At 39.7% G+C, this 25,004-nt stretch overlaps 1 protein-coding gene across 1 annotated transcript in view; it reads left to right on the top strand.

The window, feature by feature from the left end:
• tnksa (tankyrase, TRF1-interacting ankyrin-related ADP-ribose polymerase a) overlaps positions 1-25,004 on the top strand; it is a 182,576-nt gene that overhangs the window by 146,992 nt on the left and 10,580 nt on the right. The window contains exons 13-19 of the mRNA XM_012869429.3: positions 7,245-7,416; positions 7,998-8,077; positions 10,853-10,998; positions 11,082-11,247; positions 13,829-14,048; positions 20,022-20,131; positions 21,847-22,035. Coding sequence (XP_012724883.2) covers positions 7,245-7,416; positions 7,998-8,077; positions 10,853-10,998; positions 11,082-11,247; positions 13,829-14,048; positions 20,022-20,131; positions 21,847-22,035 — 1,083 coding nt within the window. The remainder of the gene's footprint in view (positions 1-7,244; positions 7,417-7,997; positions 8,078-10,852; positions 10,999-11,081; positions 11,248-13,828; positions 14,049-20,021; positions 20,132-21,846; positions 22,036-25,004) is intronic.

The raw sequence follows: 25,004 nt of genomic DNA, 5'->3' as shown, positions 1-25,004 counted from the left end.
AAATGTTCCAAAACGAAAACGACCTCAGCAAAAGTCCTTCAAACAGCACAGTATCAGCAGTTGAGGAAGAAATATAAAAAAAAAAACGTTTGATCCACGAAATTGAAGTTCCTTAAAAATATTTGTAACAAAAACGCTGCATTTCCAACAACCTGGTGGTTGAAAATGACAAAGTTCTACATAACTTTCTCAAAAAAAAAAAAAAAAGCTTTGTGGAAAACATCCCAGAAGAAATAAAGAGGGTAAAGCTGCAAAAGGTGGGTTGACATAAATTAAACCAAATGAATTCAAAATGGGATGTCACTAAAATTCATGTGGGGTGACAAGCAAATACATTTTGCAGCACAGTTTCCGTACAGCGGCTTTGCTTTATCTTCCCTGCTATCTGCTGACGTCTCGCTCCCCGTTGTACCTAAATGAGCAGCAGACATGCCCTCATCCTTTCAAAAACCTCCCTGTTACTGACTCTTGGTATTTGCAGCCTTTTGGTATTTAGCTATCACTAATTGGAGGGAAAAATTTAATGTTTTCGATTTCCAATGATCTCTGTATTTTTTATTTTCACAACTACTGGGTAGAATCCCACCATAGATCCTGTTCCAGTAACACTGTATTAGTGAGCTCCTGGCAAAAGCTTTTCAAACTAAAGAGATGCAATATTAAAGAAGAATTTCACTAAACACTTCCTTGTTTTTTTCCCCCTTCCAGTGGTCTGGTGCCTCTACACAATGCCTGCTCTTATGGCCACTATGAAGTTACAGAGCTGCTGCTGAAGGTACAAGTACACACACATCCAAATTTATACAGGTATACACAGAGATGACCTGAATAGCAAATAGGAAAATTGTATCTAAACTTTTATTTAAAGGCACAGAGGCTCCAACTCCTCACCATTTTTTGGGTCTTCATTTGCGTTGTCGTTTTTTGTTTTTTTTGCTCTATCTTTAGCATGGAGCTTGCGTCAACGCCATGGATCTGTGGCAGTTCACACCTCTACATGAAGCGGCTTCCAAAAACCGTGTTGAGGTCTGCTCCCTTCTGCTGAGCCACGGAGCCGACCCCACCCTGCTGAACTGCCACAGCAAGAGCTCCGTGGACATGGCCCCCACGCCTGAGCTGAAGGAGAGACTCACATGTGAGCGCGGCTTAATGGGGAGCTGGGGAGACTGAGCACAGTTTTAGAACAAGTGCTAAAATATGTTTGAAACAGGGAGTTGGAAGTACGTGCTAACAGAAAAGGGACTCTCAGCTTCATTAAATAGAAAAACGTTGACACGAGCAGATACCGGAAAAGCTTAAATGTAAAATTAACAGAAGGAGATTCATATGGTGGGAAGTAACTGCAGAGTGAAAGGCAAGATTTTTGGATTTAACAAATGAAGACAGGATGTAATGAGAGAGAGAAAAAACAGAAAGCCATTTATCAAAAATGTACTATGGAATAGCTCCAAACGAAGGTAAACCTAGGGGGGAAAGAAGAATCTAAAAACAGAAATATGAAAGAGAAATGTCAATATCGTATCAAAACAGAAACCACATTACAAAGAAAACTCAATATTAACGAGTCATTTGAACAGCAAACAGTGCCTTGCAAAAGTAATAATGCTCCTTCAACTTTTCACACTTTATCAAGCCACAAAGACAAGTTTTAATGTGTTTTATTGGGATTTTCTGTGCTCCTCTAACAGGAAAAAAAAGAGCATTGCCGTAAAGTAGTATGAGGCGATATAGAATTTTCTAGTTTGTAAAAGTTTTTGCAAATAAAGCTCTCAAAACTGTCATATGCGCTCATCCATAAAGGCCATATTTGTGGAGTATACGTCTAATGGCTCCCACATATGATTGTGCGACCATGAGTCCACCGACGTCCCTCTTGACAGTTTTTTTTTTTTATTGCGGTAAACAGTTTACGGCGCAACACAGACTGCATTTTAAACATCCGATGCTGTCTTGGCTTCGTAATAAACCCCAAAAACTACTTTGTACTCAGGCTGAAACTGACAAGTTATCCCTTTTTGTTAAAAGGTTTTTATATTTTACTCCTACTGCGTGTGCCTTCAGATGAGTTCAAAGGCCACTCGCTGCTTCAAGCGGCTCGAGAAGCAGACATGACCAAGGCCAAGAAGACCCTCGCTTTGGAGATCATCAACTTCAAACACCCTCACACGCATGAGACAGCACTGGTGAGATCAACACCCGTTAAGCTCACATCCAAACACACCAAAGAAACCCGATGAGTCAGCCCTGTTTTTTTCTCTCTCTCTCTCTGAACTTAATTATGTGTCTGTGTGCGTTAGCATTGCGCAGTCGCGTCACCTCACCCCAAACGGAAGCAGGTCACGGAGCTGCTGTTGAGGAAAGGTGCCAACGTCAATGAGAAGAACAAGGAGTGAGTGCTTGTGTTTTTTTTTTTTTTTTTTTTAGCTTTTCGTACTGTTCACAAACACCAGGAGGTAATTTTAGACGTGGCCCCGAAGCCGTGTTATTTCAGAGGTGACAATCACAAGTTGCTTTTCTGGTGTGTATAATCAAAGCAGAGTTTGTTTCCAAGTGTTTTCAAGGAATTAATCAGGAAAGTTTGATGCTGGTCCATGTAAAATTTTAATACAAAGGGGGGGGGGGGGGCACATTGGTGTGGCAGGGGTAGAGCGAGCGACCCATGTTTGGAGGAATCAATCCTCGACACGGCTGACCGCTCTCAAGCCCGTTTTTTGTCAGCTTACAAATGGTAAATGGCTTGTACTTGTATAGCGCTTTAACTAGTCTTGATGACCTCCAAAGCGCTTCACACTACAGTTCAGTCATTCACCCATTCACACACACATTCACACCCTGACGGTGGTGAGCTATGTTAGTAGCTACAGCTGCCCTGGGGCAGACTACAGTCAAATAAAGGCCACTAGTGCCACAAAAAAAAAAAAAAAATTTATTTGTATAAAGACTGCAAGCCAGACCTTCGTTTAGTTCAAAGGTCTAAAACTTCTTTCAGTCGTTTTTGTTTTCATGTGTTTTGTTTACTTGAATGAATCTTCCTGTGAGTTATAGGCAGAGTTGAAAACAGTTACATTTTAAAATCCAATTTTTAGAAGGTAGAGGTAGATAAACCCTATTATCTCTTAAGCCGAGCCCTTCTTACAGCCTAAACGATAGCCGACATTTTAGATGGAAAACAGCAACGTGCAAGTACGCACCCATACTAGTTTGTCGCTTCATGCTTGCTTGGTATGAGGGATTGCTGCAAAGCCATGGACAATGCAGACGACTCTCCCTGTAGCTCTACGCTTCTTCAGGAGTGAATGCTGTTTGTCGGGACTTTGATGCAATCTGCTGGTTTCCTTATATAGGAAATGTTTTGACCAATCTGTATAATCTGACCTAATCTGTATAATCTGATTGAATTTGACTTTGGAAAGTGCCTTGAGATGACATGTTTCATGAATTGGCGCTATATAAATAAAATTGAATTGAATAGTTTGCCACCTCTCCTTCCTGTTCATTACAGCCATGCATAACATCGACTTCTGACAATATTACGCCTAGACTAGTAGCCTGGATAATTCGCTCCAAACAAGTAGATGGAAATATGCCTAATTCGCGTCTTTTGCAAGTCGACATTTTTGGCAAGTCGACATTTTTGGCAAGTCGACATTTTAAACATTTGTTTAAAATTAGCATAAAAATTGGATGGAAACATGGCATACTTTTAAGGACTTTTTAAAGGCATGCCTTCCTTAGCCTGTTGCTGCTAACAGTGTATGATGGTTAAAAAAATGCATCAAGTCAGCTGTTTGAAAATATTTTGGATTTCGAAAAGAAGACAAGCCCAGTGTATAGCCCAGAGTTAAATGTTTTTTTATTTTATTTTTTTTTAGAATTCATATCTAAATATCTGCATTTTAATATAGCTTGGTTTTTCTTTGCAAACAGTTCTAGTAATCGCACACGCTTCAAATGCTTTGAGTGGAGGGATTAAGTAAAAGTAAAACCATCGATGAAGACACAAAGCATGGCAGCTTGCCACGAGGCTTCAGTCAAGAACTGAAATATTTTATCTGATGGTTCGGTGTTTGAAGAAAGTCTGCCAATGTTTCTGAGAGGCGTATAATTAAAGTTCAGTAAGAGGAAGTTGATGTTAAACCTGCCATATGTTATGTCCTCTTTATAGTTTCATGACACCTCTTCATGTGGCAGCAGAGCGGGCTCATAATGACATTATGGAGGTGCTTCAGAAACATGGCGCAAAGGTAAATGGTTTTATCATTTTAAATGTTTCTTTCCATATCTGTCCTTTAATCAATAAATCGATACACTGGTGTGATTTGTACATGAACCTCCATATCTTTACTTGTTTTGTTTGTAACACTGATTTCCTAATAAATGTTTTTTCAACATTAATTGACACAAGGAAATCCTGTAGAATGTAGAATTTTACTATTGAGCTTTAAGTCAGAATAAATTATAGTGATTTACAATAAGATTGATTCTATTTTGCTGTTGTATCGTCATTTGAAAGAATAACTCTTAATGTATAATCTGACCCGTTAATTTAAAATCGTTTTATTTAATGTAAATTCTGTATTTCGGCTTTAATGTTAATTAAAACTTTACCATATTTCCATGCAACACAAGAAGCCAGAAATGCCCATGATGACAACAAGCCAAACACATTTGTTATATTGAGGCAGTGACATAAGCTTATAGTTTAACCTTTGCTCCGAGCAAAGCACATGTTATCTTACACAGATTGCTAAAATTTTTATTTATTTTTATTTCAACATTTCCAGTTTGGCAAATTAAAAACAATCACTTGACTCATCTGCAATTTGTTTTTGGTCAAACGACTATTGCCTGCGAAATCATTTTGTTATATTGCCACTAGGGATGGGAACTGAATTCTGTACTCTTATAAGTGTCGACCTAAATCCATCTGTACTACCGAGTACTGTTCACATAAATTCAGACCCATCCAGCGACCTTTTTTCAAAAAAGCAACTAGTGACAAATCTAGCAACTTTTTTTTTTTTTCTGTGTTATTGGTGATTTCCCATGAAAGCACCAAACTTTCTGTAGCAGAGAGGAGATCCACTCCTTTTCCACATAGCAAATGTATCTGCTCTGGATCATAAAGCGGGAAACTGTTACACTAAAATAAATCCCTGAATTTTATTCACACACAGCTTTAATCACGTATTCACCTTGTTCACTGTGCGTGCCTCTGATAACTGTCATTTTGGTAAAAATATGTTTAATGTGGTTTGGTAATGTAATAAAATTCATAAATTATTTCATTAGGTTCATTTGTAGATCCAAATAAGTTGATATGTTGAGTAGGGCTGTCAGTTTTAACGCATTATTAACGCGTTAACTTTGTTAGACCATAACGCCGATAATTTCTTTGGCACACGTTAATCGCGCATCAAAACACACACACCGTTCCCTAATGTTTTTTTCTCCACAGCGCTCTCTGGACGGTGTTTCTTTTACCCTCGCTGAATTCCGTAGTTCAAAAAATGCTGGATACTGTAGCAAAACAGACCCACGTTCACTGCTGCAAAGTCTGCTTATTTCATGCGACTTTGGGCTTCTTTTTTTAAAAGTTGCTTTTAAATTTCATGATTCGCGGGTTGTGGTTTTTTGGGCTTGTTTTTGAAATTGAAGTCGCTTATTTGGGCTCTAAAATAAGTGACGATAAAGAGGAGTTATAAAGAGACCTGCTTGCGCTACAGACCCTTCAAGTATAACCTGCTGAAATATCCCTTCGCCTCAGTTCGCGCTGCAGCGCATCCTCCTCTAAGCTGACATAGGAGCCGACGGGAGTAAAGGCAAAAGGAGCAACTCTGCCCGTATTTTCTGCAGTTTATAGTTGCAATAACCGGTGATAACTGCTGAAAGTAGATTAGGTGGTGCAGATCACCATTTTGAGCAGAGATCGGTTCTAAAGAAGAGTTTTTATACGCTGCTAACATTGCAGAAACCTAACCCATAAACTATACTTTAATGCCTATTAATTAGTTGTCTCTGTATTTGACAAACTAAGGCTGAATCACATTGCCAAACGAAGTACCCTGGAGTTACAGTGTCAGCATATGAAGCTGTGCTAAACAGTCTCTTTCAAAGGTACTAAGCTCCTGCCCCAGTTGCAAGCAAAGTGCAAGACTCTGGAATGACCTGGAAAATTTTAAACGTTTTCCAGGCTTAAAAAAAAACTGTATAAATGGGGCTTTAAATAGCATGCAAAAATATACAAAGAAGTTATTGTTGTTGGTGTGAAAGCTCAGAATTAGATGTGTGTGAGAAAGTGAAAAAATTAACTATAAAACTTGTGACTTTATTGAAATGTAAAATTTGTATTAATTTATATGTATATTTGTAATACCATGTCTATCTTTGTTTAAGAGCCGAAAAAATATTTCGGCATGAAAACAGGTATTTATTTAAACATTTGTTTACACATTGTGTAAACATCAGGGCGTTATGATTAGTGATTTAGCCGTTATTGACTTCAAAAGAGTTTAACATTTTATGGCACCAGGATGTCTTCATTCCAATTCTGAAAAGTGCTTGAAATTTTTTTTTTTTTTTTTTTATTTTTTGTACAAGCATGTGTCATTCATTGGAAAATTGCATATTAACATGCCTAAATAGGCTTTTACACTTTCAGAAATAAAAGGATAAAATATGACATTAATTTGCAATTAATCTTGAGTTAACTATTGACATTATGCGATTAGTCGCAATTAAAAATTTTAATCGTTTGACAGCCCTAATATTGAGTGACAAACAGGTTAAATAGTTCTCCAAAAAAACTCACACTTTGCTGACTTAATTTCATGAAATATCCAAACATCTTATACCTGTTTGGAAAGCATTGATTTTTTTCCATGCATGCTTTTGGTTTTGAAAATTAACCTGGTTCTGTAGACTTTAATTTTACCTACTCAAAGAAGCTAACCACAGTTAAACTGCAAGTATTACGGATACAATTCTATCTTCTTTGGAGCTGCTCAGAGATTTGTCCTGTTTTTATCATCAGAAATGTTCACAATATGTTGAAAAGATGTTGCTTTTTGATAGAGAACACAATTCTTTTCTATATTTTGAGTGCATATTTTCCATAAAACCTGTAGACAATTTATTTCAGTAGACATAAATCATTAACACTGGGAACATTTCTGTTAGAATTAGGTGCATGAACTGCAACAGCTCCTTGAAGCACCCTAACAGCGAAATGTTTGTGTGTGCAGGTTAACGCTCTCGACACGCTGGGTCAGACGGCGTTGCATCGCGCAGCGCTCGCCGGCCACCTACAGACCTGCAGGATGCTGTTAGGGTACGGGGCGGACGCCACGCTGGTGTCGCTGCAGGGCTTCACCGCCGCTCAGATGGGAAATGAAGCCGTGCAGCAAATCCTCAATGGTATGCCGCGCTTTGCGTGGGCGGGTGGCGGGGTAGCTGGCAGAACACACGTGTAGGTTGTGCCGAGGTTTGGTTGCTAAGCGTCAGCTGCGGATAGGAGGATTAACTGGAACTGTTCTGAAAAGGTCGATATTGATATTTTCTCTGTGAAAGTGCAGGTAGGTAATCAGGCTTTGAGCGAGCCGACTAGGGATTGAATAGACTCCACATAACAAGTTCCCTTCAGCATTTCTTGATTAGAGTAGTCCTTTTAATGAATGAATTACACCTAAATATACTTATTCTGGTCCAAACCCATCATGTTTTCTCATGTTTTACATCACTTTGTTGTGAACGTGAAGGAAAGTACGCACTTTATCCTCTATAATGGCTCATGTCCCATGTTTAATTTGGTTCACGCATTATATCTGCATGTTTGTGTGAAGAGAATTCAAAATATATTCCCTCATTCCTTCCCCAAAACATGTTTTTCAGAGTTTGAAGTTATTTTTCAGGGGTTTTTATTCCTCCTCACTGATGTTTGTCCAAAGCATATGCAAGCTCTGCTGCCTCCATTGATCTTCTGACGTGCTTCTCTGCAGAGAACGTCCCAGTGAGAAACTCAGATGTGGACTACAGACTTCTGGAAGCTGCCAAGGCTGGCGACCTGGATACTGTCAAGGTGGTTCTACTTATTTAATTTTTTTTTTTAATCACATTTCTTTTCACCACTCAGTCTAGGTTATGGAGGTATTGGTTAATATGAAGCTACAAAGCATAGAGAGATTTTCAAAAGCTGACACGTGAGATGTTGTTTATGATTTAAAGTTAATGTTCAGGTTCTTAGAGATTAGAAAATTCCCTTTTTTGCGATTTTTAATTGTTTTAAAAATGTTTCATGGAAAATATTTAATACAAATCTGTAACTCAGTAAAAGCACTGAAGTCCAGGTGTTGGCAGAGCTTCATGGGTCAGGCACATTTGACTTAATGGAGTCTTTAATAGACCCAATAGATGGCTGACATTATGACATCAAGAAGTTGGGATTATCTAAGATGCAAAATAACCCAGGATCATCATTCCTCTACCGCCGTGCTTTACAGTAGGTGAGAAGTTTTTTTTTTTTTTTTTCTTTACTGATAAACTGTTTGGTTTTCTGCAACACTGAAGTTCTTTAGTCTCATGTGTGCCTTGATCAATTAGGGGCAACTTTTCCAAACTAAATCCTGGTGCCATATTTGTTATAGAAAGAAGGAATCTCCTTCAACTGTCCCACACAAGCTTCACTTGTCCAGTCTCGTCCTAATTTTACAAACAGGTTCTTTTAAAATGTGTCAAAACCAATCCAAGCAAGAGACCTTTTTTTTTTTTCTAGTTTATCTAAGCATTGCATGGTCAAACCTTAGGATAAATGCCTTGGTACCTGCTCTCAGTCTCTGCTTACAAATCTCTTACTGTTTTAAGTGTTTTCAGCTTGAGAATAATCTCCCTCTCTGGAGGAAGGCTGAGTGAGCCAGATCTTGCCGCCTGAAAGCTTCCCCAAACCATGACACTTTCAGCTGCAGGCGTCACTGTTGGTAAAGGTTTCTGTTCCCGGAATTAATCCTGGTCCACATTATTGAGTCTCTGACTAAAGAACATGATTCCAGAAGTCCTGCTTTTTTAACCACGCTCTTACAAACATCTGTCTGGCCTAAATGCATCTCTTGGAGAGTAAAGGTTTCCTCCTTGTACGCCTCTAAAGGAGTTTAAACTTGTCTGGTGTCTTTCTGCCGGTAGAGGCATGAACCTATATATCAACACTAGCAGGAGCCTGCTGGACTTTGCATGAGGATTTTTTTATGGAGGCTTTGTTTTTAGCATCTTGCGGCCTGCTTTCAGGGCGAACATGCTTGAACGGCCACGATTTGGGCATATCGGTATGTTATGCATATCATAAAGCCCGTACCAGACTCATAACCTGCACCAGTTTTCTTTCTGAAGACGTCGGACAGGTCTTATACTCTCACTCCAACAGTTACAAGCACACCAGACTTAATTAGGTTTAAAGCAGGCAAACTACCTTAAAAAAGGTAGCTGTGTTCTGATGGTTATGTACACTTAATGTGTTACGCCTGTTTGCAACCCAGCTGTACACACAGTATAAAATATGCTTGTTATGAACCATCGGTTACAGTAGAGGAAGTGATTTTTTTTTTTCTTTTCTATTAAAATGTCCTGACCTTTTCTTTCTGCTCTCAGGGAGTTCTGGTCAAAGTGCTCTGATAAATGTCAGTTGATTCTTGTTCAATCCGAGTTCAAGGGCTTGTTTGTTTTTTTTTGCCCCTTATTGATTTGAAGAATAATGAAACCTTTATTCTCATGATTAAATAAACCCCCCCGCAGTTTATTCTTTCCCAATAACAACGAACAAACACGCGAAGAAGACAGCGTTTGCTCCGGGGAGACGGAAGAAGATTGATGTCGGGTTCGTTTTCCTCTCTGTCCTTTGACAGCAGTTGTTAAACGGATCAGAAGAGGCTGTGAGCTCATAAAGGGGGAGGATTTTGACAGATTAGCAGAGGACCGATGCAGAACAGGATATATGAGCTCAGGTTTTGCTTTTTATCGTCTATTTTAATGTTTTTTCTGAGGTCAAGTGGAAAGACTATAATCCTGTGTTGAGGCTTTTGGTTGAGGCCACAATTCATGCGTTTAGGATTGTTAGTCTGTTGGATGACGCTTGTTAAATATGTACAGCATGTAGCTCAGGAAAGGCCGCTGTTAGCCGGGAAAAGTCTGGAAAAAGTTTCGAATTTGAGGTAAATATTTTCCATTTCTGGACAAGTATAGAAAAAGATATAAGAATAAGTTTCTCTATTTCTGGAGTTTATTCTGTCTCCTAGTTTTTAAAAGCTACATTCAACCATTCAGTCATCCATCCATCGGGTAACGCTTATTGATAGAACATCTTTCACAGATAAAGATCACAACGTGCCTCACAGAGAGAAAATTAAAATTAAGACGTTATTAAAAGAAATCATGCATATACTGCCTAAACCTATTCGTTCTGCAGTTCATTCATAATCCATCATCTGTCCATCTTTAAATTAATCCACCCACCGACCCATCCCAGACCGACCACTGTTTCCAAACAGTCCTGCTTTTTGTACTTTGAAGTTGGTTTAAAAAGAAATGAAATGTTTGAGTCTTGATAAACTTTGATGTTTTCATATCAAAAGGGTGGACTCCTGCTTTATTCAGTAACACTTCAGACATTTAAATGATGTTGTGCCGTCTACCAGACAGTTTTTTTTTTTTTAGGATCGGCATTAGGAAACGTCTTGGAATCATGAAATCTCAGAAACTTCGGCACATGTTGTTGCACTCATTTCCCAAACGCGTGTGGATTTGACTTGATGTGCACGCTGCTTATATTGACAGACGATTCTCTGCTCTCTCCCCTGTGTGTCTGCAGTCGCTGTGCACCGCTCAGAACGTGAATTGTAGAGATCTGGAGGGGCGGCACTCCACTCCTCTGCACTTCGCCGCCGGCTACAACAGGGTGTCCGTGGTGGAGTACCTGCTGCACCACGGCGCCGATGTGCACGCGAAGGATAAAGGGTGTGTGAAAAGAAAATGAACGTTTGATACATCAGTTGTCATTTTTTTTGCTGAGACGCTTGACTCGTTGCCCCACCCCACAGCGGCCTGGTTCCCCTTCACAACGCCTGCTCGTACGGTCACTACGAGGTGGCAGAGCTGCTCGTGCGACACGGCGCCTCGGTCAACGTGGCCGACTTGTGGAAGTTCACGCCGCTCCACGAAGCCGCGGCAAAGGGCAAATACGAGATCTGCAAGCTGCTGTTAAAGGTTTGACTTCAAAAGTCCTTCCCCATCCAACGTAATTGAGATCTTTTAGTGCAGGTTTGCTCTGCTTCAGGCAGGAGCTTAGATCACACGCAGACCTGTCTTTGCACACTAGATCAACTGGACTTTGAAGTAGAAGCAGACTTACTTCCACACTGGCTCCATTCGGCAAGCCTTATATCTTGTATTGATAAGGCAAGTTATTCATTATTAGTCGATCATTATCTGGACCAGACTGTAGACCAATTATATCAGACTAGAAGTAACCGCTTCTGCGACACGTCCACATGGTCGACACCATGAGAGCTGCGGTCGAAGCTGTGTAAAAACTCCTTTTAATGATTTAACACCTCTGAATGTGGTTTAATAAGCTTATTAAAGCCCTATTGGTGGGACTATTTTCTGCAGAAACATTAATATTTCTTTAAACCTCAAACAAGAGACAAAAGTTCACAGAAAATCAGAGTGATTGTGTCTTCTTCCAGGGATTTTCTGAAAAGGGATAAAAGCAACAAATTGCCACATCGCATTTAGCCTCGCTCTTGTTGAAATCTTGCTCTTTCACAGCTGTTTTAGGCGGCGTGTTCTTCATGAGGTGCCAAGTCTACAAGGTTCTCAGTGAGCCCCTAGAACTGACTTAGACAACTTTATTTGTCATTTTGTATGTACAGAGTGCATACAGAACGAAATTTTGCTGCATACAGCTTGTAAATTACAGTATAAAGTGCAGCAGTTATTAAAAAGTAAACAATTTAATTGTTTAAAAGGCTCATCCAATTGACTGTCTGGATGAGCCTTGTAAACAATAAACACATTTTATACCTCAGACTGCTTTGATTAACCCCTTTCTTGCTTATTGTCACTGATATCTTAATGCTGTGGTTTGTTGAAGATTGAGTTCACCTATTGAGCTCAGGGTACACAGCTGCAAGGGAGGCATCATTAGTGGAAAATTAATGAAATTAATGAGACTGAAATAGCGACTGAAACTATCAGTTTAGCTTTGACTCCATGTAGCTGTGAAGGACCAGTGGGGGGGGCCACAGACAGCAGCAGACTCAGGGCTCCTGGGCAATCTGGCATTGCCTGATTTAGATTAAATGGAAAAATATTCATGCTTCTTGACAACACTTTATCCTCCCTTTAGTTCTTTCTTTTAAAAATATGCCCTTCTTTCTTTTTTCTTTCTTTGTTTCTTTTCTTTTCTTGCTTCCTTCTTTCCATCCATCAATCCTCCCTTCATTCTTTTGTTGTTTACTTCCTTCTTCTTCAGGTCTGTCTTTGAAAGAACCTTCTTTCCTTCCTGCCTTCTTTCTTACTTTCTTTTAGTTTTTCCTTCCTCCCTACCTTCCTTTCCTTCTTCCTTACTTCCTTCTTTTATTGTTTCCTTCCTTGCTTGTTTGCTTCCTTCCATCAAGCCTTCCTTCTTTCTTTTATTGTTTACTCCCTTCCTTCTTTTCTTGTTTGGTTGCTTCCTTCCTTCCTTCCATCAATCTTCCCTTCTTTCTTTTATTGTTCACTTCCTTCTTCTTCATGTCTCTTTCAAATAACCTTCCTTCCTTACCTCTTTCTTTTGTTTTTTCCTTGATCCCTTCCTTTCTTCCTTATGTCTGTCTTTCAAAGAACCATCCTTAATTCCTTCTTTCTGTCTTGTAAAAACCTTCCTTCATCCTTTCTTTCCTTCCTTTACAAAAATAATCTTTCCTCCCTCCCTCCCTGATCGACTGAGTAAGGTTTTGCGTTAATTCTTCTAAAATCTGGCTGACAAACAATTTTCCTTGGTCGTCCCTCTTCTTCTTTTTTTTATACTATTCCCAGCTAAACAATACCGCAGCACAATGCTGCCACCACCTTGCCTGGAAGTTTGTACGGTATCCCAAGGTTAGAAAGCCTCGCCTTTTCTGCTCTTCAAGCGTTTCCCTCAGCGGTCATTTGCCTCAAGCTTACAAGATGTTGGCTTTGCCTGAGAAGACCGGCAAGCATGAGGTCTTTCTTTAACTGTGAGCCATGGTAACTACAGGCAGATAATTTCTACTCTTGTTTTCCCAGACAGAGAATAAATTATCTTGTCAAGAGGAAGTCTTAAACTAGGGAATAAAACTCCCCCTAGACTCACCATAAACAGCTTCCAATTCAGCTGTATGAGAGGGATAATGGACAGCTCCAGGACTACAGTGGACACCCAGGGGACTGGTACCACAACATCCAGTCCTAATAAGGACATTTTAAAGATTGAAATGAAGTGACAAGTGAAACTGTAACCTGAAAAGGCTGAACGATGAGTGTCTGCTTTGCCTTCTTCCCTGGTGGTTTCCGCTTCACTGAGCGTCTCGTCTGCACCTCTCCGCCTTTTATGTTCCTTCCTCTGAATTTCCCACGTCTTCATCGTACTCATCACTTGTCATCATCTTCTTCTTATTGGATTTAGGGGTCTGACATTAGACTGGCTCTATTTTGAGATTAGAGGCTCTTTTTTTTCCCCTGCTTAGATTGATTAATATGGCTTTGCACCAGAGAGTGGATAAACACTTTGGCATATATTTCTCCTTTGGTAAACTCCGTTTTTGGGCTTCCCCACCATTAGCACGGCGCAGATCCGACCAAAAAGAACCGAGACGGCAACACACCCCTGGACCTGGTGAAAGACGGCGACACGGACATCCAGGACCTGCTGAGGGGAGACGCCGCGCTGCTGGACGCCGCGAAGAAAGGCTGCCTGGCGCGGGTGCAGAAGCTCTGCAGCCCGGACAACATCAACTGTCGGGACACGCAGGGACGCAACTCCACGCCGCTGCACCTGGCAGGTAATGTGCTCACACACAAGCACGCACGGCCCATTAAATGTTAATAATGTAAAGCTTCAGTCAAGTGAGCATCTAAAGATTTCCAATAGATCAGAAAAGGGCCGTCGGAGTCCTAAAAAAAAAATCAGGTTTCATGTTGTCGGTAAAAAAAATAAAAGGATTCTGAATGATGCTTGAAGAACATCGTCTCCAGAAGTATAAAATCTCCTAACTTGAACACTGATGTTGAGAATTTCCTAGTGAGATGTTGGATTGTAAAATCCTAAAGATTATCATGAAAAAGTGATTTTTCTTTTCATTGATAGTTCCTCAAACCACAACTACTTTATGTGTGCATTGCTTGCAGAAATGTTATTACATACATTATTAAAGTATGAAGTGGGAAATTTTTATTATTTTTTCAATACATTTCAGTGCTGAACAGGTGTACAGTTGTGAGAGCTTTACAGAAAGTCATTATTTGTAAGAATGTCATTGATTTGGGTTTTTCATTATTAATGTTTTTTTTTTTTCAGTAGTGTAATATTGATGGTATAACAAATTACATCTGCAGAAGAACGGCCCACGGATCTGGCCTTATGAATTCAGGTGGTTGACATGAATTTGGGAATGCCAATCCAGGAGTATATTTTCAGCCGGCTATATCTAATTAAAATAGTCTTGATTTGTGTTTGAAATAATTATCCTCCACCAAGTTTCAAACATTTAGCTGTCTAAATTAAATTATTACGTCAGTAGTCGGCATTCCAAAATATATATCCCTCCCTTTGTACAGTAAACCAGTACAACTGGTAGCAGGACAGCCCAACAGCATGATGTTGACATTATTTAGGTATCATCAAGTATTATGTAGACAAATTGCTTAAATGCAGTTAATTTCTGTCTTTTTAGCGATTCATTTTTAAGGATTTTGACTATAGTCCATCCACTTTGTGCAATGCATTAGTTCTACTAGCAACACAACAGTCCCACAGCAATCTACTGCCACCACCATGCTTCACAGGTAAAACAGTATAATTAGATTTAAAATCGTCTCGTTAACTCATGAAAACAGACTTATTGTCCTTGTGCCCAAATAGCTCATTTATTGCTTCCTCTAACTATAAAACCTTTCTACTGAAGCCGTCTGGCTTGTTGAATGTTGAATGTTGACATTCAAGCTTCAAGGAGCAGCCCAGAGAGTAACACGCCTGTTCCTTAAGTTTCTATTTAAAGGCAGGCTTGAGAGCTGGTCTCTCCTGGGTTGCCCCTGAACAGTAGACCAAAATGTATTTCATTTGACGGTGGCAGTTTTGGTCTTCTTCCAGGCCTTGGCAAAGTGCTGACTCAACGAAATACGTTGTGCTCTGACACGGTTATGTGAGCTAATGATGCTGGAATCTGCAGATGTTTAAAAATGGCCTCACAAGACTTTTTGGCACCTTCTGTAGATCCACAGTTCTTCTTAGATCTCCCCTGAGTGTCTGGACTTTCCTTTTGTTCTGAGTGTCGGTCAGCACAAACAAGTGCTGTTCAACAAATCCTTTTCTGTTGGCCATGAGGACCTGCCAGCTATAAGCTTCCCCTCGGGATCTCTAACCAGACGTGAATAGATCTTTGCCCTGTTAAGACATCATTCGTGTTTTATAAAGTTTTAGTGAACGTGTGTACATGTTTGAGCTTGTATGTGTATTTCTGACCCACTGCTGAAGATGTATAAACATCCACCTGAAAAAAGAGAAAGGAAAGAAGTTGTCATCTGAAGGTCAGAATGAATAAGAGCCTCCTGCCCACAGTGACTCAGACTCAGACTTACTTTAATGACCCCAGGGGGAAATTACTTTTGTTACATGCTCCAGAATACACACATTGTTATATATTGTTGAGTAAACATCTCAAGTTTTCAGCGCGGTCTGGAAAATAATGGATCGTTATTTCAGTGCTTCCACATCTGGAGAAATCTGGTGAAACAGACTAGAGTATGGAAGTATTTCCAGGTTGTTTCATTCCTTCTTTTTTTCTACAGTGCCTCCTTGTGTCCTTTCCTCCCTCAGTTGCTCTCTCTGGCCTTCTGTCACATCTACCTTTCTTTCTTTCTTTCTTATGTCCTTCCATCCTTCTTTATGTCCCTCCTTCCAGTTTCTGTGGTCCATTCATTCTTTTCTCGTGTTCTTCCACCATAACTTTGTTGTTCTTTCTTCTCTTCATTCCTTCTTTCATTGTTTCCTTTACTTAATTACTTGCTCAGGCCCCTTTCTTCCTTTTGCCACTTGGCCCCTTTTTTTTGTCATTTTCTTAAATGTTGCTTCCTCTTTTCCTTTCTGTCTTAGTGCCATCCTTCTGTCCAACCTTGCCTCCTTCCTTACATCCTTCCTCTGCCCCCTCCTCCCCGTTGTATATTTGAAGGCTGCCGTATAGTCAAGGTGACTTTGTATTTTGTGTCTAAAATAATCTAAAAGTTTGCAAATTTGTAACAAGGCGTACATGAAAAGGCAGTAACGCCTTCTCTTGGCTGCAGCCAGGAACGTGTTTCCTTTGACACGTCAGAAAGGGAAAGCAAAGAATGTTTTCGGTGCCAATCACTCCCTCGCTTTCCTCCAGTTAGTCTGTCAGAGTCACTCCTTTGTTTTCTGGCACAGCCACTTTGCCAGCAGCGAGGAAGTGAACGCATTTACTCAACTGAAGTCTTCAGGGTGAAGACGTTTTACCGGCCAGCCAGCTGAATTCTGCAACTACATTTAAATCACCGTTTTACCAGATTTCCTCTAATTTAAATTTAAATTTATATCAGTGGTATTAATTTTCTAGCCGTAACAATGAAGCAGAAACTGGAGTTTCTACCTATTTGTCGGAGCTGCATTAGAAAGGCTGACTTGTTTTTTAGCTTCTGCCTGCTTGATAGCATTTGGACCCAGATGCTTGAGGGCATTGGCAACTTCTACGCTTTCCACCTAAAATATTAACCACAGATTTTAATATTTATTTAAGAACATGCCCTGATCTGCCAAATGTTTAAAGATTTACGTTGCTGTTGTGCTTCCAGATGAGGCAAGTTGACCTCAAACAGTCTCGTAGCCTCAAACCAGCCAGCGATAATGTTAGCCTGGAGTCTAAACAAACTCATTGTTATGTATGTATTCAGGTTCCATAATCATGGTGTCATCAGTTAGAGCGATAACCGATCTGTTTGTTCTTCTGCGACACCTCGCAGACTCTAACGGGCACAAGCAAACGCATAATTAGATTCATAGCCAAGTGAACATGAAAACATCCGTCTCCGTGTAAAGCAGAGAATGAAGGCAGGTGTTGAACAGAGTATTTGCTCTTGTTTCTAATAGAAGTTAAGAAATCATGTCTTCAGAAAGTGTTTGTTTGTCTTTCCGCTGACTTTTATTATTCGTTTTGTCAGTATCAAGTGCCTCTAAGCGCCTAGCTCTGGCATAAAACACCAACAAACAACATAAATGGAAGAAGACTTTTGGGAGCTAACCTGCGGTTTTTCTTTTTCTTCTAAAGTGTTGTTCCTGTAGAGTTTTTCCTGGATATTAAAGTGTTTTCTCTAGTTTTTGCTTCATCACAACCTTGCTAAAATGACCATCTCATTTATTTTTTTTCTCTTTTTTTGGGAGAATAAAAGCATTTTCATAAATAAGCATTTTTTTCCCAGTTTTATGTCCAGTTGGCTTGTAATTTCTATTTTTTTTGGGAAGTTCTCATGGTGTTAGAAATATTGATAACTGTGGAAATATGATTGGATTAATGCAATTTTTTAAGTATACATTGGATAAAACATCCAATTCTGTTTTTTACAGTTAAAATAAAATTGCATCAAATCAATAAGAACATAGAATTTATTAAAACTAAATTGTCCAAAATCCAAATTTTAATCCACAGAGTATTATGTTAACGTTAACAGAGGCCCTGACTTGAATATCATCATCATCATCATCATCATCATCATAATAATCTTTATTGTCATTGCAACGTACATTCCAATGAAACTTGTTCTCTACATTTAACCCATACCCTTCGGGAGCAATGGGCTGCCACCACTGAGCTATATAATACACTGGAGTGCTAATCACCGTCTTTTTGAACGAGTCGCTTTGAAGCCACCAGCCGCCATATTGGTACTCCCTATTTCCCCCCAGTAACTAGGGAATATGTGCGCTACAGCATCGAATAACGAGGATTTTCCTCATGTTCAGGGGGGCTTAAAACTATGTCAAATGCCATATAGTTTTATGTTATTTACTAAAACTATCAAGTACTGAGAAAGTCATGTGCTGAAATATTTTGCATTATATTCATTTAAATATATATGTTTAACATTTATAAATATATAAATAACAATATACAAAAACATATATTTACATATGTGTATACATATATATACATATATACATATACACATACTTATATATACATATATATATATTTAATATGAATAACATGTAAAATATTTCAGCACCTAATTTCCTAGTAGTTGATAGTGTTAGTACATCCACTGACTGTAGAATTACCTGTGAAACGTTTTCACTCAGCCAGAAAACTGCTTGTTGTTGCAACCAAATCCTATGGGATTCTGTGAGAGTAGGGAGGAGCAAGATGGCGGCCAGTGACTTCAGTTTTTCGGCAAAATCAGCACTCCAGTGTATTATATAGCTCAGTGGCTGCCACTGTGTGGCACCTGGGGAGCAGTCAGGGGTTAAGGGTCTTGCTCAGGGACCCAGAGCGGCAGTCTGTGGGAGTTGAACCCAGAACCTCGAGTACACAAGCACACCACTCCCCCTTAAATGATAGAGGGACCAAAGAATTAGGGCGAGGGTAAGGAGGCCTTCTAGCCTGAACGACTTGGAGCCCATCACCAAAAATCTTAGAGCTGATACAATTAACCTTATTGATTGTTGAAATAGCCGTCAACTAATTTAGTAATTGATTAACAGGATACAGACTCTAAAACATGCCTTTGCTGAAAGAGCAATCTTTCATTTTGCATTTAAGATGGAAAAACGTTCTTAGTCTGTAAATAGACTCTATCCAATACTCCTTAAGTGGCATCACCTGGTTCAAATTCTGTAAAAAATAAAATAAATAAAAAAAAAATTAAAAATCTCCTATTAAACAAGGTAATTTGATCATTAAGGTTGTAGCAATTCAAATACTAATAATTAGGTTGCCATGTTATGAGCATTGAATTGAGATATTGTTTTTAAAAAATTTAACATTTACAATGCATTTAAAATGTGCATTAAATGTTTATTTTTTAAGTTGAGAACACTTGGTTATTGAGGTATGTTAATTTATTAAGAATATCTTTTTAGAAGAATTGATTAAGTATTTGATAAGTGACTAATTGACTGGCAAAATAATCCATAGCTGCAGCCTTACAAAATATCATCAGAGTTCAATTGCTGCAATACCAATAGATAGCATTAATCACTGGCCGTTTTTCCATTTAAATATATATAAAAACAGATATATTTGCTTTCTCTGGAAAGGTGTTCAGAGGAGACTATGTTTTGTCATTTAAATGACCAAATGTGGAGTTCCTCTGTGTGCGCGTGTCGGTTCATTAAAGTCAACAGTCGCGACAAATATAGAAAATCAGGTTTTTATTTAGAAGCTGCCTCACAGACTTCTTCTGATTTTATTCAACCACCTTTCAGATCTTACCAGGTCTTTGTCCTCAGTCTTCTTTACAATATAAAAACTTCCACATCAGAGCACAGGACAGAACCAGCCAGCCGCTGGATACGCTGAAAATCAGTTCTTTTCCCCATCAGAGCATTTGGTCCATCCAGAGTCCTTGGAGGCCCGTAATCAATCGCGCGGTCACAATCGAACACGTAAACACCCGCACTCTCACTGCCTTGGTTGCACTTTTCTCTCAGAGAAAAAGATGAATGTATGTTTTGTCAATCTGGCAGCTCATCCGGACGGACGTATCCTAATCACCTCTGTCTCTCTTCTCTGCTCTTTGCTGCTCTCCAGCCGGCTATAACAACCTGGAGGTGGCAGAGTATCTGTTGGAGCACGGAGCCGACGTCAACGCACAGGACAAAGGGGGGTTGATACCTTTGCACAACGCAGCTTCATACGGGGTAAGACCCATCGAGATGCGACGGTTTCTACGCCTCGCTTTGCCTTCAGGCTAAAACCTGTTGGCACATTTAGATCCCTTTTCCCTAATCACACTAGAAACTCGGCTCCCCTGTTGGAGCTTTTAAAATCTGAACTTTTACCGATGTTGGCACCGTCTTTCACCCAGTCAAAGTAAACGGAAATAGTTTCAACTTTATTGTCATCGAGTGCAGAAAATAGCTGCAAATATTTCATAGCATAGCTTGAAAATGTATTGATGTGTTTTATTGGGCTTTTATGTGATTGACCCAAACTTAGGAGCTCAAATATATAAACTGGAAGTGAGTAAAATTAGAAGTTAATCCAGATAAAGTGCAAGCAGCCATAAAGGCCCATGATACCTTTGTTCAGTAAAGTTGTTAGAGGCTGCCGTGGATTAGGACTACAGGGAAGTTCACCTTCCAGACATTCCCCTGACTTTGTGCTAAATACAGATTTGGTGGTTGATGCAGATCGATTTTATCCATTTTTTTCAATCAGGGTAAATTTATTACCAACAAATTAAAGTGTTTTTACAGTGGGAAATGTTGGGGACAATGCCAACAACAAGAATTTCTCTTTTAATTACCACACTTTTTACATTCTATTTAATTCCATTGTAAGTGGTACGTCGTCTTTGTTGAATCCAAACCTACTGTTAATTTATTTAATAAACTTGGCTGAGTATAGCAAGCCTTTTCAGAAAGAAATTGACCCAAATCCAGTTTTTATTGTGGTAGAATAATTTTCTTTTTTTTGTTTTCTTTTTTTTTGTACTTTTGTTCAGTCAAGCCCAAAAGGATTTGCAAACTGGATATGTTTCCTTTAATAGGGCAAACATGCAAAACCATGTTTAAGTTTAACAAAAAAAATTACTTGTTCAATTAAAATATTACATGCCTAGTTTATTGTTGAGCAGATGCAAAAATATCACAGTTTATTTTGTGCCGGTAAGTACCTTTAACACGATGATTTTGGCCCACGTGACAAAAAGGTTGGACACCGCTGTGCTAAGGTGATAGATGCGTTGTGCGCCATAAGACTTGAAGCTGTAGGCGCAGCAGAAGGTGGTTCTGCAAAGTATTTACACGGCGAGTGAATACATGTACAAACATTTAATGTATTAGTTTTCTTCCACTTCTCAGTTACGGTCTACTTTGTGTTATTCTAAAGCACAAAATCCCAGTAAGATTCATTGAGATCTATTGGTGTTAAGAAGTTTAATTTGAATGAAAGGGAAAGTTTAGCAAAGCGCTGTATATCACGTTCTAAGAACTTTGGTTATGTATCCCTGTATAAATCATTTTTTTATGCCTACAATATCTGAAAAAAATGAAAGATGCGTGGTTTTGTTTTGTTTTTCCTTCAACCGGAGCCCCTGGAGGTCTCTGTGTGGCTCCTATTTAGTCGGCACGGCGCTGCTAAAAAAGTAATGAAACACATGTTTGCATGAAAGCTTTATGAGCGCCGCATTGTAGAACACAAACATAAACACACTGCTGCATCCCCCCACTGTTTCCCACAAACACGTTACACTGTGTTTGATGCTGAGGAAGGAACCCGGGGACAAACAATAGTGAGGAAAGAGATGTAGGAAAACAATAACGATGACAGTTATTCTCCGTTTTTGTTCTCCACCTTTTCCCGATTCCCGCTCTTCATCATCTCCCCTCCACCGCCCGTCTTCTCCGTCTAGCACGTGGACATCGCAGCCCTGCTGATCAAGTACAACACGTGCGTGAACGCCACCGACAAGTGGGCTTTCACGCCGCTGCACGAGGCGGCGCAGAAAGGCCGCACCCAGCTCTGCGCCCTGCTGCTGGCCCACGGAGCCGATCCCACCATGAAGAACCAGGAGGGACAGACGCCGCTGGACCTGGCTACGGTAATCGAGCAGCTTTCTTGTCATCATGTGCCACCATAATGACAATTTTTGATGAGGCAGACCACAATAATTACACATAACACGTAGACAAAACCATACACAATATTTCCAATTTCTTTTTTTCTTCTTTTTTTTTCTTCTATTTTAACAAACAGTTGAATGTACTGGCCAACAACAGCACACCCCGAGTGCCTTGAGTGTGTATAGAGTCTTGGCAGCAAATTGCCTCATTTTCCAGGCAAAAGTGCGATCCACAATACTGTGCAATAAATGTAGTTTGAGAACTGTGCAATTTGCATGGATGTCTAACCCAGGGGTGTCAAACTCATTTTGGTTTAGGGGCCGCATACAGCTCTGATCTCAAGAGTTTACACGAGTAAACTTATTGCAAGATTAAATAGAACTAATAAAAGTGGACTTGTTGATCACAGTGATTGTACAATGTTAAAAAACATTTATTCACATTTTTTGGAACTTTAAAACACTGTCCTGCATGACAAAATACATCAAACAGATAAAAATTAAGAAATGATTTAAAATCAATTTTCCACATCTGAAGCTCAGTGCTACCATCTGCTGAATAAAACACAGCGCCCCTCGTGGACAATATAGGAACTGCAGATTTTCAATTAAACGAAGTACATGTTTGTTTTTTTTTTCAATAATTGTTTTATCATTCTCTTCTTTTATCTCCTCTTTCTTTCACCTTTTCTTTTTTTCTTCTTGTTCTTCCTTTCCTCTCCTACTTTCACATTGTAGTGTCCATATCATTTGAGATATTCCCCGCATGAATCATAATAAAACTATTTACATTTATAAATCAAGAGGAGCACTGTGGCAAAAGCAGTACTGCTCCACTTGTGAAAGTCAAATCTGATGAGCTCTTTTTGGCATTAAGACAACAATTCTTATTGCCACATTGCCAGACAGGACACTGGAAAAAAAACAAACATTTTATTTTATTATTTTTTATTTTTTGTTGAATAATGAAAATGCATTTAGCCACCGGGCCGGACTAAATTGTTCGGCGAGCCGGAACCGACACCCCTGGTATAAACAGACATTTGCAAGTGAGAGACATTATAAATGATTTTCATCAGATCAGAGACATCTTTAACCAGTAGCGATGGGTACCGAAACCCGGTATCAAAACGGCCCCCGGGGGCCACGTCGGCTGGTCCTCGCAGGCCTGTCAGTCCTCTTAATGGTATTAATAAGGTTAAATAAAAATTTTCAGGGAGACTCCAACCCACAAAACATTCTTCTCCACCTTAAGAGACACAGACGTGAGGGAACTGGTGGGGGGGGGGCTAAACTTCCGCTCTCACAGGTTTGCCTCGCTTACTTTCATCAACAAGGACCATGGCGAGCTGTAGGGAGAGGTAAAGGTGTCCAGAAAAGACCCTGCAAGTTGTTCAGCACATGATTTTAGAGTCCGTAACGAGAGGCTGTCCAAAGATTTCCCTCTGCATCGATCGTAAATCCTTCCCATTAGGACCCAGTCAGTGGTGAATCAACACTGAGAGAAATATAACCAGCTTCAGTTAATGTTTAGGTGATTATACTTCACTATTTTTACCAGCGGGGTACCATCAGGAGAACATGTAAGAGGAAGGATTGTAGTCGCACACTAATGAGGCTTCCTAATAGGCTTCCTAACTTGACTCCTTGTTTGACTAGAGGTACCATAGTTTGTCTTAGAGGGAAAAACCTTCCTGCGGGCATACATGGGCAAAGAAGGGTTCCTTAAATAAGGCACTGCATAAAAATAATCTTGAGTCTTTTACGTTTTTTTTTCAGGTTACAAAAACAATTTTATTGAGATTTTATGAGATAGACCAGTGTGAGCTTTTTTTGATTGTTAAATACAGCTTCAGTTCTTTTGAGTCTTGTTTTTACCAACATTACGCATCTCGAGTGTATTTTGCCCTTTTTTTCCTTTCAAAATAGTTCAGACTTACTCTGATTCAACTCTGATTCATGACTAGGTCATGTGAATAGGTGAATCTTCCTGCCTCTAAACCCCCCCATTGTGGCTCTGTATGTCGCGGGGTGTCATCCTGCTGGAAGGTGAACCTCCACCTCAGGTTTTCCTCCTTGATCGCACTCTTCACCTACATCCATCTTCCCATCGCCACGGACCAGCTTCACTGTCCCCTGTTAAAAAAAGCATCCCTACAACATCATGCCACCGCCGTTTTGTACAGCGGGGTCATGTGAGGTTTTAATTCTCTTATGCCACATGTTTGCTCTGTCCCCTCAATGGTTTGGGGCAAACAGGCTTTCCTTCTGCCGCTCTTCAATAAAGGCCAGGTTTGTGAAGCGCTCCGTTGGTATTTGTCCCGCTTTCACCTGAGCTGTGAATCTCTGCAGCTGCTCCAGAGTTTCCTTTGGGGGTATTGGATGTTTCTCTGATTAATGCTCTCATTGTCCAGCCTGTCGATTTAGGACATGTCTTGTTAGGTTTCTAGTTCTACAATTCTGTCTTTTTTTCTCCAGATGATTAATTAAACAGCTCTGTGTGAGATGTTTAAAGCTTATTGATATGGTTTCGAGGACCTAACCCTGCTCTAAACCTACTGCTACGACGTCCTCCCTGATCTGTCCGCTGTGCTCCTTGGTCTTGATGACGCTGTTTGTTCCATGATGTTCTCCAACGGCCTTTAAAAAAGCAGCTTCATTGCACACGTGCATTTGCTAACACTGGATTTAATCTATTTAAAGGAGGGGTAAAACACAGGCAGCACTTTTCAGATTCTTATTTGGAACAGCATCGGTAGATAGGATTTTTCTGCCACTTCCCAATGCGCTGCTTTCTGTCGGTCTATTCCATAAAATCCCAATAAAATTAGATTAGATTAGATTCAACTTAATTGTCATTACACAGGTACAGATACAAGGCAACGAAATGCAGTTTAGGTCTAACTAGAAGTGCAATAGCAGGTGGATATTACTGTGAATAGAGTTTT

Source organism: Fundulus heteroclitus, chromosome 8 (genome assembly GCF_011125445.2).
Source record: "Fundulus heteroclitus isolate FHET01 chromosome 8, MU-UCD_Fhet_4.1, whole genome shotgun sequence".
NCBI lineage: Eukaryota > Metazoa > Chordata > Actinopteri > Cyprinodontiformes > Fundulidae > Fundulus > Fundulus heteroclitus.
The sequence above is the reverse complement of the archived record's forward strand: the minus strand, read 5'-3'. Positions and strand labels throughout refer to the sequence as shown.